The 14,109-nt window shown below is 58.8% G+C and overlaps 1 protein-coding gene across 3 annotated transcripts in view; it reads right to left on the bottom strand.

Moving 5' to 3' along the window:
- Positions 1-7,609, bottom strand: part of IGLON5 (IgLON family member 5) — a 28,096-nt gene extending 20,487 nt beyond the window's left edge. For 2 of the 3 annotated variants that reach the window (XM_044992103.1, XM_044992105.1), the window contains exon 1: positions 7,505-7,609. In XM_044992103.1, the coding sequence (XP_044848038.1) occupies positions 7,505-7,568 (64 nt within the window). In that variant the 5' untranslated portion in view covers positions 7,569-7,609. The remainder of the gene's footprint in view (positions 1-7,504) is intronic. The other variant, XM_044992104.1, reaches the window with a different exon arrangement.
- Between the last annotated feature and the right edge of the window lie 6,500 nt (positions 7,610-14,109).

Genomic DNA, 14,109 nt, shown 5'->3' with positions numbered 1-14,109 from the left:
ACTCAGACATCCACGAACACCACACACCATCAACCGCACACGGACACACACAAATGTGCAAACCCCTTGCCGGGCCATTTTACTGCTGTCAGACACAACGTCTCTGTGGGGGCGGGGGAGGGGGTAGACGAACAACATTGCACCGATTGTAGTCAACCCCATTCCACTGATGGCACCGACGGCAAGACTCCTGAATCCGCCTGTTGTCTCTTGTGGTACACTCCGACTGGGCGCCGTCTGGGACAGGCACTGGGTTATTTTTTTGTTCTGAGTCTGTATAGTGCCTGGCGCCGTGGTGACAACAGGCGCTCGTGGTGCGATGGTAACACAAACTTCAGTCAGAAAGATCCAGAATGGACCCGATCCTCAAAGGCTGCTCTTGTAAAGGATTCCAGCTGCGCCGTCAGCGCCGGGCCCTGGGCAGAAAGGGGCAGCACGTGGTGCCAAGCGCCGGGATCTGGCCGCCCTCCAGTGGCTCCCTGCTCTCCCAAGGGGCAGGACGGGCAAAGCCCCCCCAGCACCAGCTGTGCTGGAACTCGCCATCGACGGGCGAAGGGGCGCACGCCCTGCCCCCGCCTGGCGCTGCCCCAAGACTCAGAGTCGTAGGATTGAGTCCGATCTGAGACCGTGGGAGCCCGTATTTCACGCCGGAAGCCAAACCGCTGGTCCAGCCTTCCCACAGCAAAACCACCGACCCAGTTACATCAACCCCAGTCACGGCAACGCCGCCGACCCCAATCGCGCCAATGGAGCCCACCGACCCCAATCAGCTCGGCCCACCGACCCCGATAACGCCAGCCAATCTCACCAACCTAATCACGCCATCCGACCCCACCAACCCCAATCAGCTCGGCCCACCGACCCCGATAACGCCAGCCAATCCCACCAACCTAATCACGCCATCCGACCCCACCAACCCCAATCAGCTCAGCCCACCAACCCCAATCATGCCATTTCCCCAACCACAGAACGCCAACATCACCGATCCAATCGCCTCAACTCACTAACCCCGATAACGCCAGCCAATCTCACCAACCTAATCACACCATCGGACCCCACTGACCCCAATCAGCTCGGCCCACCGACCCCGATAACGCCAGCCAATCTCACCAACCTAATCACGCCATCGGATCCCACCGACCCCAATCAGCTCGACCCACCAACCACAATCATGCCATTTCCCCAACCACAGAACGCCAACATCACCGATCCAATCGCCTCAACTCACTAACCCTGATAACGCCAGCCAATCTCACCAACCTAATCACGCCAACGGACCCCACCAACCCCAATCATGCCAGCGCTCTGAGCCCAATAACCTCAGCCCCCGGACCCAGTAACGCCACCTCTCCAACCCCATATGCCACCGATCCAAGAACCTCAATCATCAATCTCAACAGAGTCAGCTCTACTGACTCCCATCCTGCCAACCCATCCCCCCAACCCCCATCCCACCAACCATCCCCCCGACCCCCACCCAGCCAATCCCCCCCGGCCCCATCTCATCAACCGACCCCCCCGATCCCCATCCTGCCAACCGACCCCCGGCCCCCATCCCATCAACCGACCCTCTGATCCCCATCCAGCCAAACCCCCCGGCCCCCATCCCATCAACCGACCCCCCGACCCCCACCCAGCCAACCCCCCCGGCCCCCATCCCATCAACCGACCCCCACCCAGCCAACCCCCCCAGCCCCATCCCACCAACCGACCTCCCGACCCCCCGATCCCCATCCAGCCAAACCCCCTGGCCCCCATTCCACCAACCGACCCCCCGACCCCCACTCAGCCAACCCCCCCCGCCCCCATCCCATCAACCGACCCCCCGACCCCCACCCAGCCAACCCCCCCGGCCCCCATCCCACCAATTGACCCTCCCGACCCCCATCCTGCCAACCAACCCCCCAACCCCCACCCAGCCAACCCCCCTGGCCCCCATCCCGCCAACCAACCCCCCGACCCCCATCCTGCCAACTGACCCCCATCCCGCCAACCGAGTCCCCCGACTCCCATCCCACCAACCGACCCCCCGATCCCCATCCAGCCAACCCCCATGGCCGACCCCCATCCCGCCAACCGACTCCCATCCAACCAACCCATCCCCCTGGCCCTCATCCTGCCAACCGACCATCCCGACCCCCATCCACCAACCGACCAAAACCAACCCCATCCTCCCAACCCCCATAATATCAACCCACCCACATCAGCTACAGGCGCCCCACAAGCAGGGCCGTCCTCAGCAATAGGCAGAACGGGCAGCCGCTAGGGCACCACTAGGTCTGGGGGCACCACTACAGATGGGAAGCAGCGGAGCATGTAAGAGCCGGGCTGCTGGGTCCTAGAGAGAGCCGAATGCAGCACAGGCTGAGGTGGGGGATTGGCTGCTGGGGTCTCTGGGAAGGGGAGGGGGAAGGAACTCACCTGTAGGGTGACCAGATGTCCTGATTTTATAGGGACGGTCCCGATTTTTGGGTCTTTTTCTTATATAGGCTCCTATTCTCCCCCCACCCCCACCCCCGTCCCGATTTTTCACATTTGCTGTCTGGTCACCCTAGGTGGGGGTAATTGGTGCCTATATAAGAAAAAGCCCCAAATATTGGGACTGGCCCTATAAAATTAGGACATCTGGATCTGGTCACCCTAGCTGGGGAGCGCCTCTCCCCCGGGCTGGCAGCTGGCAGCGATCCAGCTCATCCGGGGGGAGCTGCACAGGGCAGGATGAGCTGCTGTGGCTCCATGGGAGCCCCGTCCCTGAGATCAGATGCTGGGCTAACTTCACCATGGTCCGTTGCGCTGGCAGTGGTGCCCATTGGCGTGTGATTGGACCTGAGAGTTTGCTGCTGCTGTTGCCACTCTGCACCCCAAGAGGTGGATTTTGGGGTCCTGCATTTTTCCACCTATCTCCTCCTCTACTGCAGCTGTTGGACCAGCAGGCTGGGGGGCGAGCCAAGCAGGAAAGCACTGCTGTGTTGCCATTTAGATTGTCATTTAACAACTTTGTTTGCCAAAGGAGCTTGCTAACAATCCTGAATTCAATTTCAATTTTTTAAAAAAATCAATAACTTTGCCAAAAACAGAAAATTAAGTTGTTGACAATTATTTGTGACAAGTTTGGTATGGGGCAGGGAGTGGGTCAGTTTTCATCAGAGAAACAAAAAATGTTGACTGACTTTCCTATAGCCTGTTACTGCTAAATAGAGCCCTCCAACAACTGTAATATGCTCATCTCCTTACTAATGTATAGAGCAGGGGTCGGCAACCTACGGCACACGTGCCAAAGGTGGCAGGTGAGCTGATTTTTGATGGCATGCGGCGGTGGGTTGAGCGGCTCAGCCCATCACTGCTCTGGGGTTCCAGCTGCTGCCCCATTGCCACCCGGGGTCCCGGCCGCCGGCCCACTCAGCACCCACCGCTGGCCTGGGGACCCCCAAGGAACCCCAGGCTGGCAGCGGGCTGAGCAGGCCAGCGGCTGAGACCCTGGCTGAGCCACTCAACCCGCTGTCGGCCTGGGGTTCCATTCACTCAGCTGGTAGCGGGCTGAGCAGGACTAAATTCAACGAAATAGGAAAACAAGAGCAACTAATGACAAAGTGCAAGAACCTAGAGCAGTGGTCCCCAACCTTTCACCGTGGCAGTGGACGAGCATCTGTCAAAATTTGGCGGCATTTCAGCGGCGACACCTCTGGATGACGCTGCTTATCGGCGGCAAGCGGCATCATCCAGAGGCGTCGCCGCCGAAATGCCGCCGAATTTGGCGGCATTTCGGCGGATGCTCGTCCGCCAGCCAGTATGCAGGTGCACTGAGCTGCGGGCGCCATGGCACCCGCAGGCACCGCGTTGGGGACCCCTGACCTAGAGAGCCTCCTGAAGCACGGCGATCGTTTTGATTTAAATGGATTTGAACTGTACGAAGAATTGAGGACACTGTCATCAATGTTGCCACATGCAAAATCGATGATGGACATTGTACAGTTTACTCAGACCAGCAAACTTGTTGACATATATCCCAATGTGTACATTGCCACCCATATTCTACTGACAATTCCTGTACAGGAGCATCAGGAGAACGGAGTTTCTCAAAACTAAAGCTCATTAGAAACTCTCTCCGCTCTACAAGGAGTCAGGAACACTTGACTGGTCTTGCTATTCTTGCAATCAAACAAGACATCACTTTGTCTTTGTCATACGATGACATTATTACTGATTTTGCAACCAAAAAAGCCAGAAAGATGCTTTTAATTAAAAACTAAACCTTGTTTCAATACCTCGTCATATAAATTTCCAATAAAATTTTGACAAATTTAAAAAATTACATTATTTGCATCATTCTGTCAAATCAGAATTTTTTCTATAGTGCCACTTCTTTAGTGCTAGTCCATCAGCATTACAGTGGGCTTCATTAAGTTAAATTGGTTTTAATAACATGCATGTGGCAAGTTTTCCAGCAGTGTAAGCTTATGTTTGTGTTGCTAAGAGCAAGACAGGCACAGGGGCACCAGTTTAATAATCCCGCCTAGGGCACCAGAAATCCTAAGGACGGCCCTGCCCACAAATCTCATTGCACTTCAGTCCCACAGATCCTGGCGCTTCCAATCCCACAGTGTGCTGGTCATTAACACCCCCTGTGTGACCTCAGCCCCACGTAACCCCGTCCCCTCCTCTTCTGGATGGAGGAATTCAATGCCACTATCGGCCCGGATCCCTCTGCGCTTTCTACAGCCCAGCGAGGTGCTGCCGCGCGGGGCTGGCCGGGCTCAGAGCCACGTCGCAGGGACCCTGCAAACCTGGACAGCCAAGTCCCCAGGGGCTCGGCCAGGCTCCCCGCGGCTGCCGCCGAGTCCCTGGGTACCAGGGCAGACGGGAGCAGAGGAAATGACCTGGGCGTGGCCACGGAGAGTAACCTGCATCCACCCCGCCCCCTCCAGCTAGCTAACCCCGTATGCACCTCTCCAGCCCCCCAACCCCCCACAGCCTTGTATCCCCCCATCCCCCCCCATCCTCTCATCCCACCCATCCATCCATCTAACCCTGTACGCACCTCTCCAGCCCCCCAACCCCCCACAGCCTTGTATCCCCCCATCCCCCCCTCATCCCCCATCCCACCCATCCATCTAACCCCGTACACACCTCTCTACCCATCCCCCCCACAGCCTCCTATCCCCCCATCCCCCCCTCTATCCCCCATCTGTCTAACCCTGTACGCACCTCTCTAGCCCCTCATCCCCCAACTCTCTATCCCCCCCATCCCACCCGTCCATCTAACTCCATATGCACCTCTCTAGCCCCCCATTCCCCCCTCTATCCCCCATCCATCTAACCTCGTACGCACCCCTCTACCCATCCCCCACCCCTCTATCCCCCCCATCCATCCATCCCCCACAGCCCTCTATCTAGCCTGTCCATCCCCCTCCATCTATCTAATACTGTGTGCACCTCTCTATCCTCCCCCCCAGCCTTTTATCCATCCCCCACCCCTCTATCCATCCATCCATCCCCCATCTATCTATCCCCATACGCACCCCTCTACCCATCCATCCCCTCATCCTCCACCCCTCTATCCCCCATCCCCTCATCTATCTAACCCCATATACACCGCTCTATCCATCCCCTACAGCTTCTATCCATCCATCCCTCCATCCATCTAACCCCGTACGCACCTCTCTATCTGTCCATCCCCCCAGAGCCCTCTATCTCCCCATCCCCCACCCCTCTACCCATCCATCCCCCCCAGCTTCTATCCCTCCATCCATCTAACCCCGTACGCACCTCTCTATCTGTCCATCCGCCCAGAGCCCCCTATCTACCCATCCCCCACCCCTCTATCCATCCATCCCCCCATCTATCTGCCCCATATGCACCTCTCTACCCCCCATCCTCCCACAGCCCTCTATCCATCCATCTATTCCCCACCCCTCTATCCATCCACCCCCATCTATCCCAATACGCACCTCTCTATCCATCGATCCCCCACCCCATCCCCCCATCCCCCCTCCAATCTAACCCCATACACACCCCTCTAGCCATCCATCCCCCACCCCTCTATCCATCCATCCCCCCTCCATCAACCTAACCCCATCCCCCACTCCTCTATCCCCCACCCCTCTATCCATCCATCTAACCCCATACGCATCTCTCTATCCATCCATCCCCCCATCCCCCACCCCCCCATCCCCCACCCCATCCATCCATCCCCCCTCCATCTAACCCCATACACACCCCTCTATCCATCCATCCCCCCATCCCCCACCCCTCTATCCATCCATCTATCTAACCCCATACGCATCTCTCTATCCATCCCCCCCATAGCCCTATATCTACCCATCCACCCATTTCCCCAAGACCCCTATCCATCTATCCACCCATCCACCTTTCTATGCCCACACCCCATCTATCCACCCATCTCCACCCACATCTCTACATACCCTTCCTTTTCCTCCAGGGCCATTCACCAGGGTTCATGTGCGTCTCTCCTTCCATCCATCAGCCGAGCCGCACATCCCTTTCCGTCCCCTTCCACTGCTAGAGGGCGGCCTCCCCGTCGCCCCCACTCCCACATGCGGTACATGCGTGTCCACACGGACACACTCACAGAGGAAATAGTTTGTATTCCAAGAGGTACAGGGAGATGGGGGGAGGGGGGGATTCTGTATTCCAGAGACACACACAGAGGAGAAAATTCGATTATTTCAGAGAAACACAAACACTATAAAATTCTATTTCAGCCATGTACACTCACACACACACACACACACAAATTGTGTATGCCACTGATAGATGGTAATAGATGCAAACTGCCTATTCCAGAGGTACATATGCATAGTGATAGATAATTAGTCAATATTCTGGTAGCGTGAACACACACACACGCACACAAATTGTGTCTACTGGAGATATAAATGGACATGGACATAAAATATCATTATTCCAGTGGCAAAAGACAGAGAGATCAACTTTGTGTCTCAGTGTTAAATTGTGTATTCCGATGAAACACACACAGATCAAATTGTGCATCCCAAAGGTACACACACACACACAATTCCAGAGATACACACACCCAGAAATAAAAATTGTGCATTCCAGTGGTGCACACACACACTGAGCAGGGCTCATGCTCTCCAGCAGGAGGCAGCAGGGACACACGCACACACACACATCAGATTGTGTATCCCATTTGCAAACCCAGATCAGACTGTGCACCCCCCCTGGATAAATGCAGGCTAAGAGAGAATATTGTGGGGCCCCGTGTCTGGGACACACAGAGAGCAAATCGTGCACCCCAGAGGCGCGCGCCAAATTGTGCATCCTAGTGCCTCTCTCACACACACGCAGATCAAATGGTGCATCCTCGTGTTTCACACCCAGAGCAAATTGTGCACCCAGGGGCACACCCCGAGGTGTGTGAACCCCCCACCCCCACCCCGCAGGGCTCAGCCCCTCCGGCAGGGGGCGGCAGGGGGCCACACACCCTCCCCCCCAGCCCCCCCCGGGCCAGGCACTGCGGTACCTCGGCAGAGCAGGACCAGCCCCAGCCTGCAGAGCAGCCAGCCCGGCCAGGCGGCCCCGCTCATCGCGTCGGCGGCTCCGGCTCCGGCTCCGGCTCCGGCTCCGGCTCCGGCTCCGGCCCCGGGGATGCGGCGGGACGGGACGGGACGGGACGGGCGGTCGGAGCGAGCCCCCGGCGCGTCAGATCGGGGCTGCGCGGGGGAGGGGGCAGTGGGGGGGGGTGACGTGTGCTGGGGGGGGAATGGATGGAATGTTAACAGCGATCGAGGGGGAGCGACCAATCAGGAGCCAGGGGCGGGAGGGGCGGGGCCAGGCACGCAAATGAGGCCCGGGGAGTGGACCAATGGGAGCGGGGAGCAGCCAGGTGTGGGAGGGGGCGCTGATTTATGAGGCGTCCTTTGTTACTGCAGCACTGCTGGGGGGCGGGGCCAGGGGGGAGCTCCCCGCACCTGGGATCCCCCCCGCAGCCCCTCCCCCCCAGCGTCACAGGGGCTGGGGGAGACCCTCATTGTCCCCTCCAGCCCCCCCCCCAGTCCGGTCCCTCAAGGAGCAGCCCCCCCCACTGCAGTACCCCCCCCCCGGCGCATGGGGGCCAGGCCTGACTGCCAGGGGAGAAACACCCCCCCCCCCCAGGGGCTGACTGTCAGGGGAGCATATTGACTGTTCTGCTCTATCTCTGCCTACGGGGGGGGGGGGATGCTAATTACCAGGGGGTTAATTGTGCCTCCTAAGCCCGCTCATAGGCACCAGGGGGGTGGGCGGGGGATCCTCAAGAGGGGCAACCTCCACACCCTGTTGAGGGAGGAATATTTCCCAGGAGGATGCAGGCTGGAAGATTTTAGCTGTCCTGTTTACTAGGGGTATTACGGTAGCCCTGCCAGCAGGATTGGGCCCTGTGCTCCCACTGGGCCAGAGACAGACCCTGCCCCAGCTGAGATCGGGGCCCCTCTGCAGGGCGCTGCTCAGACACAGCGAGAACCAGCCCCCCAATAGAACAGGCAGGAGTCTGCTCCCTGCTTTATGGGTGGGGAAACCGAGGCACAGAGTGATGCTGCGTATCAGAGGGGGAGCCCTGTTAGTCTGGATCTGTAAAAAGCAGCAACGAGTCCTGTGGCATCTTAAAGACTAACAGACGTATTGGAGCCTGAGCTTTCGCGGGTGAATCCCCACTTCGTCAGACGCAGAGTGATGCTGTGATCTGCCAAGGTCACACACACAGTCTGTAGAAGAGACAGCAGTAGAACCCAGGAGTCCTGGCTCCTAGACCCCACTCCCCTCCCAGGGTCAGGGATAGAACCCAGGAGTCCTGGCTCCTAGACCCCCACCCCTTTCCTCTCCCCTCCTGGGGCTGGGATAGAATCCACAAGGCCTAGCTCCCACCCACCCCCTCTCTAACCACTAGCCCCCACTCCCCTCCCAGAGCCAGGGAGAGAACCCAGGGGTCCTGGCTCCCAGCCCCCCAACCCTTAGACCCCACACCCCTCCCAGCAGCCGCAGTGGGTCAGGGAGTCCAGTTCTGTGGCTGGATTTAATAAAGGAGTTGGGTGATTTTGTGACCGTTAATAACATTTGTTACCATGGCAACAAGGCTAATGAGGGAGGCAGGGTAATCAGCTGTCCGGCTATAAGAGGAAGTCGGTTACCCATAGTGGGGTGAGGGGCTGGGAGCCAGGACTCCTGGGTTCTATCCTGGCTGTGGGAGGGGAGCGGGGTCTAGTGGGTTAGCGCAGGGGAGGGTTGGGCGTGGAGAGTACCTGGACCCCTCCCAACCGTCTCCCCCCAATGTCTAGTTTAAAGCTCTTTTAATCAGATGAGCCAGCCTCCCTCCTAGAATTCTACTTGGGAGTCAGGACACCTGGGTTCATTCCCCAGCTTTGGGGATGGGGTGGAGTCTAGTGGTTAGAGCTAAGGAGAAGTGAGGAGTCTTGTTTCAGCGACATGTTCATGGTAAGTCCCTTGGTGAAGGAATTCATGGAACCGCCGCCACTTCCTTTTCTAGCTTAACCCCCCCAGTAACTCTCAGCTCTCCCGGGTGTGTCTGTTACACCGAGCCCGGCGGCGGAGCTGGGCCCCTGAGACCCCCAACAGGAACCCAACGCTCTTGGGAAAACAGACCCCCATCCACAGGGTACACAGCAGCACTGGGAAATGGGAGGGGAGTGGGGGCTAGTGGTTAGAGGAAGCAGGCGGGCCGGGGGCCAGGACTCCTGGGTTCTAGCCCTAGCTCTGTGCAGCAGTTTCACAAGGTTTTGTTCCCATCATAGCCATGGGGTGTGTTCAGCTTCCCAGCCCCAGGTTTCAGCCCTGACCATTTGTCTGGCCCAGATGAGAAATGGGTCTCAGCAGGTGGCTTCAGCCTCCTGGCAGCTCCTGGCATCTGGGGGGGCTCAGTCAGGCAGGACCTCCCCCCCTTTTAGAGTTGAGGAAACTGAGGCACAGAAAAGGGAAGCAATTGCTGCAGGTCACACAATGAGCCCCAAAGGGAACCCAGGAGTCCTGACACCTAGCTTCCCCCACTAGGCCCCACTCCTCTCCCAAAGCTGGGGATAGGATGCAGGAGACCTGGCTCCCACCCCCCTGCTTTAACCACTAGACCCCACTCTCCTCCCAGAGCCAGGGATAGAATCCAGGAGTCCTGGCTCCCAGCCCGCCTCCGCCCTGCCAGCTCAGAGCCATTCTGTCTCCCGTTGCGGCGCTCAATTCAATTACGTTTATTACCCACAAACAGCAAATATAAACAACCAGGAATAATTGGGAGCGTCGCTGCGCTGATTTCATCTTGACTGGAAGCCCCGGGGGGATTGGACTTGCGGAGGGGAGGGCTCCTGGGGTCGGGGGTTGTGAGGTGCGGGAGTGTCTCTCTCTCTCTCTCTCTCTCTCTCTCTCACACACACACACACACACACACACACACCCACACACACACACACCCACACACACACACACACACACACACACACACCCTTGTGCAGTTATACTCACAGATTGCAGGCTCCGGTACCCCTGCAGAAATATCAATGGGCTGTGGGTCAGGAGTGAGGGGTACCACCAGAGCTGGGCGTGGAGGGGGGTGTAGGGCTGGGCTAGCCAGGGCTGTGGGTCGGGAGTGAGGGGCACCGGCAGAGCTGGCAGGGGGGGGGGAGCCCAGGGCTGGGCTAGCAGGGGGCTGCGGGTCGCGAGTGAGGGGCACCGGCAGGGCTGGCGGGGGGAGCCCAGGGCTGGGCTAGCAGGGGCTGCGGGTCGGGACTGAGGGGCACCGGCAGAGCTGGTCGTGGAGGGGGGTGTAGGGCTGGGCTAGCAGGGGCTGCGGGTCGGGACTGAGGGGCACCGGCAGAGCTGGGTGGGGGGGAGCTCAGGGCTGGGCTAGCAGGGGGCTGTGGGTCGGGAGTGAGGGGCACCACCAGAGCTGGGCGTGGAGGGGGGTGTAGGGCTGGGCTAGCCAGGGCTGCGGGTCGGGATCGGGGGGGGGGCATTACGCGATGCGCCTGCCAGAACCGAGCCCATTCCCTCTCGCTGTCCGTTGAAAGGACCCCCCTAGCCCAGGAGCCCAGGCCAGGTGTTTCCTACCCCCAGCCCTGCCCCCGCCGGCTCCTGAGCACACTTTCAATTTCAAGTTCCAGGCAAAGGGGGAACCTGGACTCCGGTTCCTCGCTGCCTCACATCTCCCCAGGCCTTGCTTGGGGCTGCAGCTGCGGAGCTGGGTCGGGCAGGGACGGGACAGACGGATCCAAGGGCCCTGATCTCCCACCGCCCGGCTGCAGGTGGGTCCGTCCGGCAGGTTCTTGGGTGGGTGGTGGGAAGGACCCAAGCCCGGGAGAGAGATGGGGGGACTGGGATGGTGCGGGGGCAGGGGGGGGAAACGGAGAGGGAGGCAAAGAAAGGGCTGGTGCCGGGGTGGGAGTGAAACCCCCCACCCATGTCCCATGGCTCCAAGAAGGCTGATTCCCTCGTCCCCCGGTGGAGAAGGACCCAGGAGTCCTGGGGCACCGACGGCCCATGAGCTCCCTGGGTGATGCTGTGGTTCAGAGGGCGAGTGGGAGCCGGGAGGTGGGGTCCCCTCTGGATACAGCGTGGGGGACGCCATGGCTGGAGACTGCGCCCAGCTCTGGGAGGATGCACGTCAAACAGGATATCAGAGGGGGTCAGAGAAGAGCGACGGGGACGATCCGAGGGCTGGAAAACCTGCGGAAGGAGCTCGATCTGTGGAGTTTCTCCCAGAGGTGGCTGAGAGGGGACTAGATCCCGGTCGTTCAGCGTCTCCCTGGGGAGGAGATTTCAGGGAGCAGAGGGCTGGTTAGCCCAGCCAGGACAGGCAGAGCAGGAGCTGACAGCTGGGGGATGAGGCCACACGAATCGAGACTGGAAATAAGGGGCAGATTTTCCCCAGGGAGGGGAACGGATCCTTGGAGCGACTGTCCCAGGGACAGGGCAGATTCTCCATCCTCGGTGCTGTCCATCGAGAGCAGGTCTCTCTTGCTGCAAGCGCCGCTCTTGCTCAACCATCAGCTATGGGCTGGACGGAGGAATCCCTGGTTCTCTGGCCCGGGCTATGCAGGAGGTCAGATGGGATGAGTGGAACAGGAATAGAACCCAGGAGTCCGGACTCCCAGCCTCACCCCCACCCCCTCAAATCCGTGACCGAAGCAGGAAGGGCCGGGGGCGGGGGGGTGATTGACAAGCGGCAAATCTGACACCAGTCAAATCCAATGTTGAGACCATCGACCTGTGGAACACCTTGCCACTGGATGCTGCCATGGCCAGTTGCTCAGCCAAAGGAGAGGATGTTGGGTCAGACGACAGGGAAGGCCTGGAATTAAAGCGGTGGCCTGGGGGACTCAGGGCCACAGGAAACTCACTGCCAATCACAGCACAGAAGAAAGCAAGAGGTGGTCCTGAGAGTAAGGCTGCGTGGCTGTCACAGCGGTCAGGGAAGTCACAGAGTCCATGACTTTCCGTGACCTCCATCACTTCTGCAGCCGCCGGTGCAGGCTCAGGGGCCAGCAGCAGCAGTTTGGGTGGGGGCTCAGGGCTGGGGCAGGCTGTTGAGGTGCAGGGCGGTGCTTACCTGGGGTGGGGGGCTCCTCAGCTCCCACCGGCATGTCCCTGCAGCTTCTAGGTGGAGGGGCTAGGGTGTTACCTACACCTGCAGGCACCGCCCCTGCAGCTCCCATTGGCTGCGGTTCTTGGCCAATGGGAGCGGTGGAGTCGGCACTTGTGGGAGCAGCGCACAGAGCCCCCCTGGCTGCCCCGCCAACTCCACCCCCCAGCACTTGTGGGGGTCCTGGGCTGTGTGCCCCCACCCTCCCAACATCAGTGGTGGTCCTGGGCCACCCTCTGAGCACCTGTACCCCCCCCACCCCCAGGCCTCCTGGGCCAAGTTTTAGTTAGGGGTATACAGTAAAAGTCAGGGACAGGTCACAGGCCCTGAATTTTTGTTTACTGCCTGTGACCTGTCCCTGACTTTTACTAAAAATACCTGGGGCTAGAACGTAGCCTCACCTAGGAGTGGTCTTGTTCTTTCCTCAGAAGCAGCTGGGCTTTGCTAGAGACAGGACGCCGGGGTAGATGGGCCCGTTGAGCAGTTTCTTGCTCCTTGGGTGTTCCAGCTTTAGCCACTAGACCCCATTCCCCAAGGCAGAAATAGAACCCAGCTACCCTGATTCCCAGCCCCCCCTGCTCTAACCACTAGACCCCATTCCCCAAGGCAGGAATAGAACCCAGCTACCCTGATTCTCAGCCCCCCCTGCTCTAACCACTAGACCCCATCCCCAAAGGCAGGAATAGAACCCAGCTACCCTGAGTCCCAGCCCTTAAGCAGGCCCGAGGCTGCCAGGTGGAAAGCCCCGTCCAGGCACAGAAGCTCGGCACTTTCTCCTCCTGGCTTAGGCGTGTGCGTTTGTGAAACCACTTCAGCTTTTGAGGTTTTTCTGCATCAGCCAGACGGCAGTTCCCCTTCCCGTTGCCTGCCCCCAGCCTGCCGAGCCTCACGTGTGCCGGTGACGCTCAGGTCTGTGCCGGGGATCTGGCTGGCCAGATGTCAAACGCATTTATCCCCAGCGAGAAGGGAACCCAGTGGAGAGGGCTCTGATGTGAGGGCAAAGTTGCTCTGAATTCTCAGCCTCCTGCCGCTGCTAATTCATAAATCCGTCTGGAACCCAGACGGGCCCCTAGATCATTCCAGTCTCGTCTCTGGCACAGCCCAGGCGAGGGGCTCTCAATTAATCCCCCTGTACTGAGCCCAATCCCTCGTGTTTGCCAAGAGCATCTTCTGGAAAAGCCTCCAGCTGTTTGTCCGGCTGTTCTTAAATCCCTCCAGTGATGGGGATCCCCAAACCACCCCTGGAAGCCAATTCCAGAGCGTCTCCCCCTTGAGAGTTAGAAAGTGTTTCCTAACCTCTGATCTAAAATGCACAATCTTTTACATTTGGGGGGTATTGAGTATTGAGTTTTCAATTAAAAAAGAATTGGTTTTTAAAAAACCTTTAACCTTGTTCTGTTTTTAAGCAAACCACCAACCTGACAAGTGGATTTTTGTAAATGTAAAAATCACTGTTTCCCCCCCCACCCCAAAACCAGTTTTCAAAAATCGAAGCTTGGGCTAAAAGC

The sequence above is a fragment of the Mauremys mutica genome, chromosome 17, assembly GCF_020497125.1.
Source record: "Mauremys mutica isolate MM-2020 ecotype Southern chromosome 17, ASM2049712v1, whole genome shotgun sequence".
Lineage (NCBI taxonomy): Eukaryota > Metazoa > Chordata > Testudines > Geoemydidae > Mauremys > Mauremys mutica.
The sequence above is the reverse complement of the archived record's forward strand: the minus strand, read 5'-3'. Positions and strand labels throughout refer to the sequence as shown.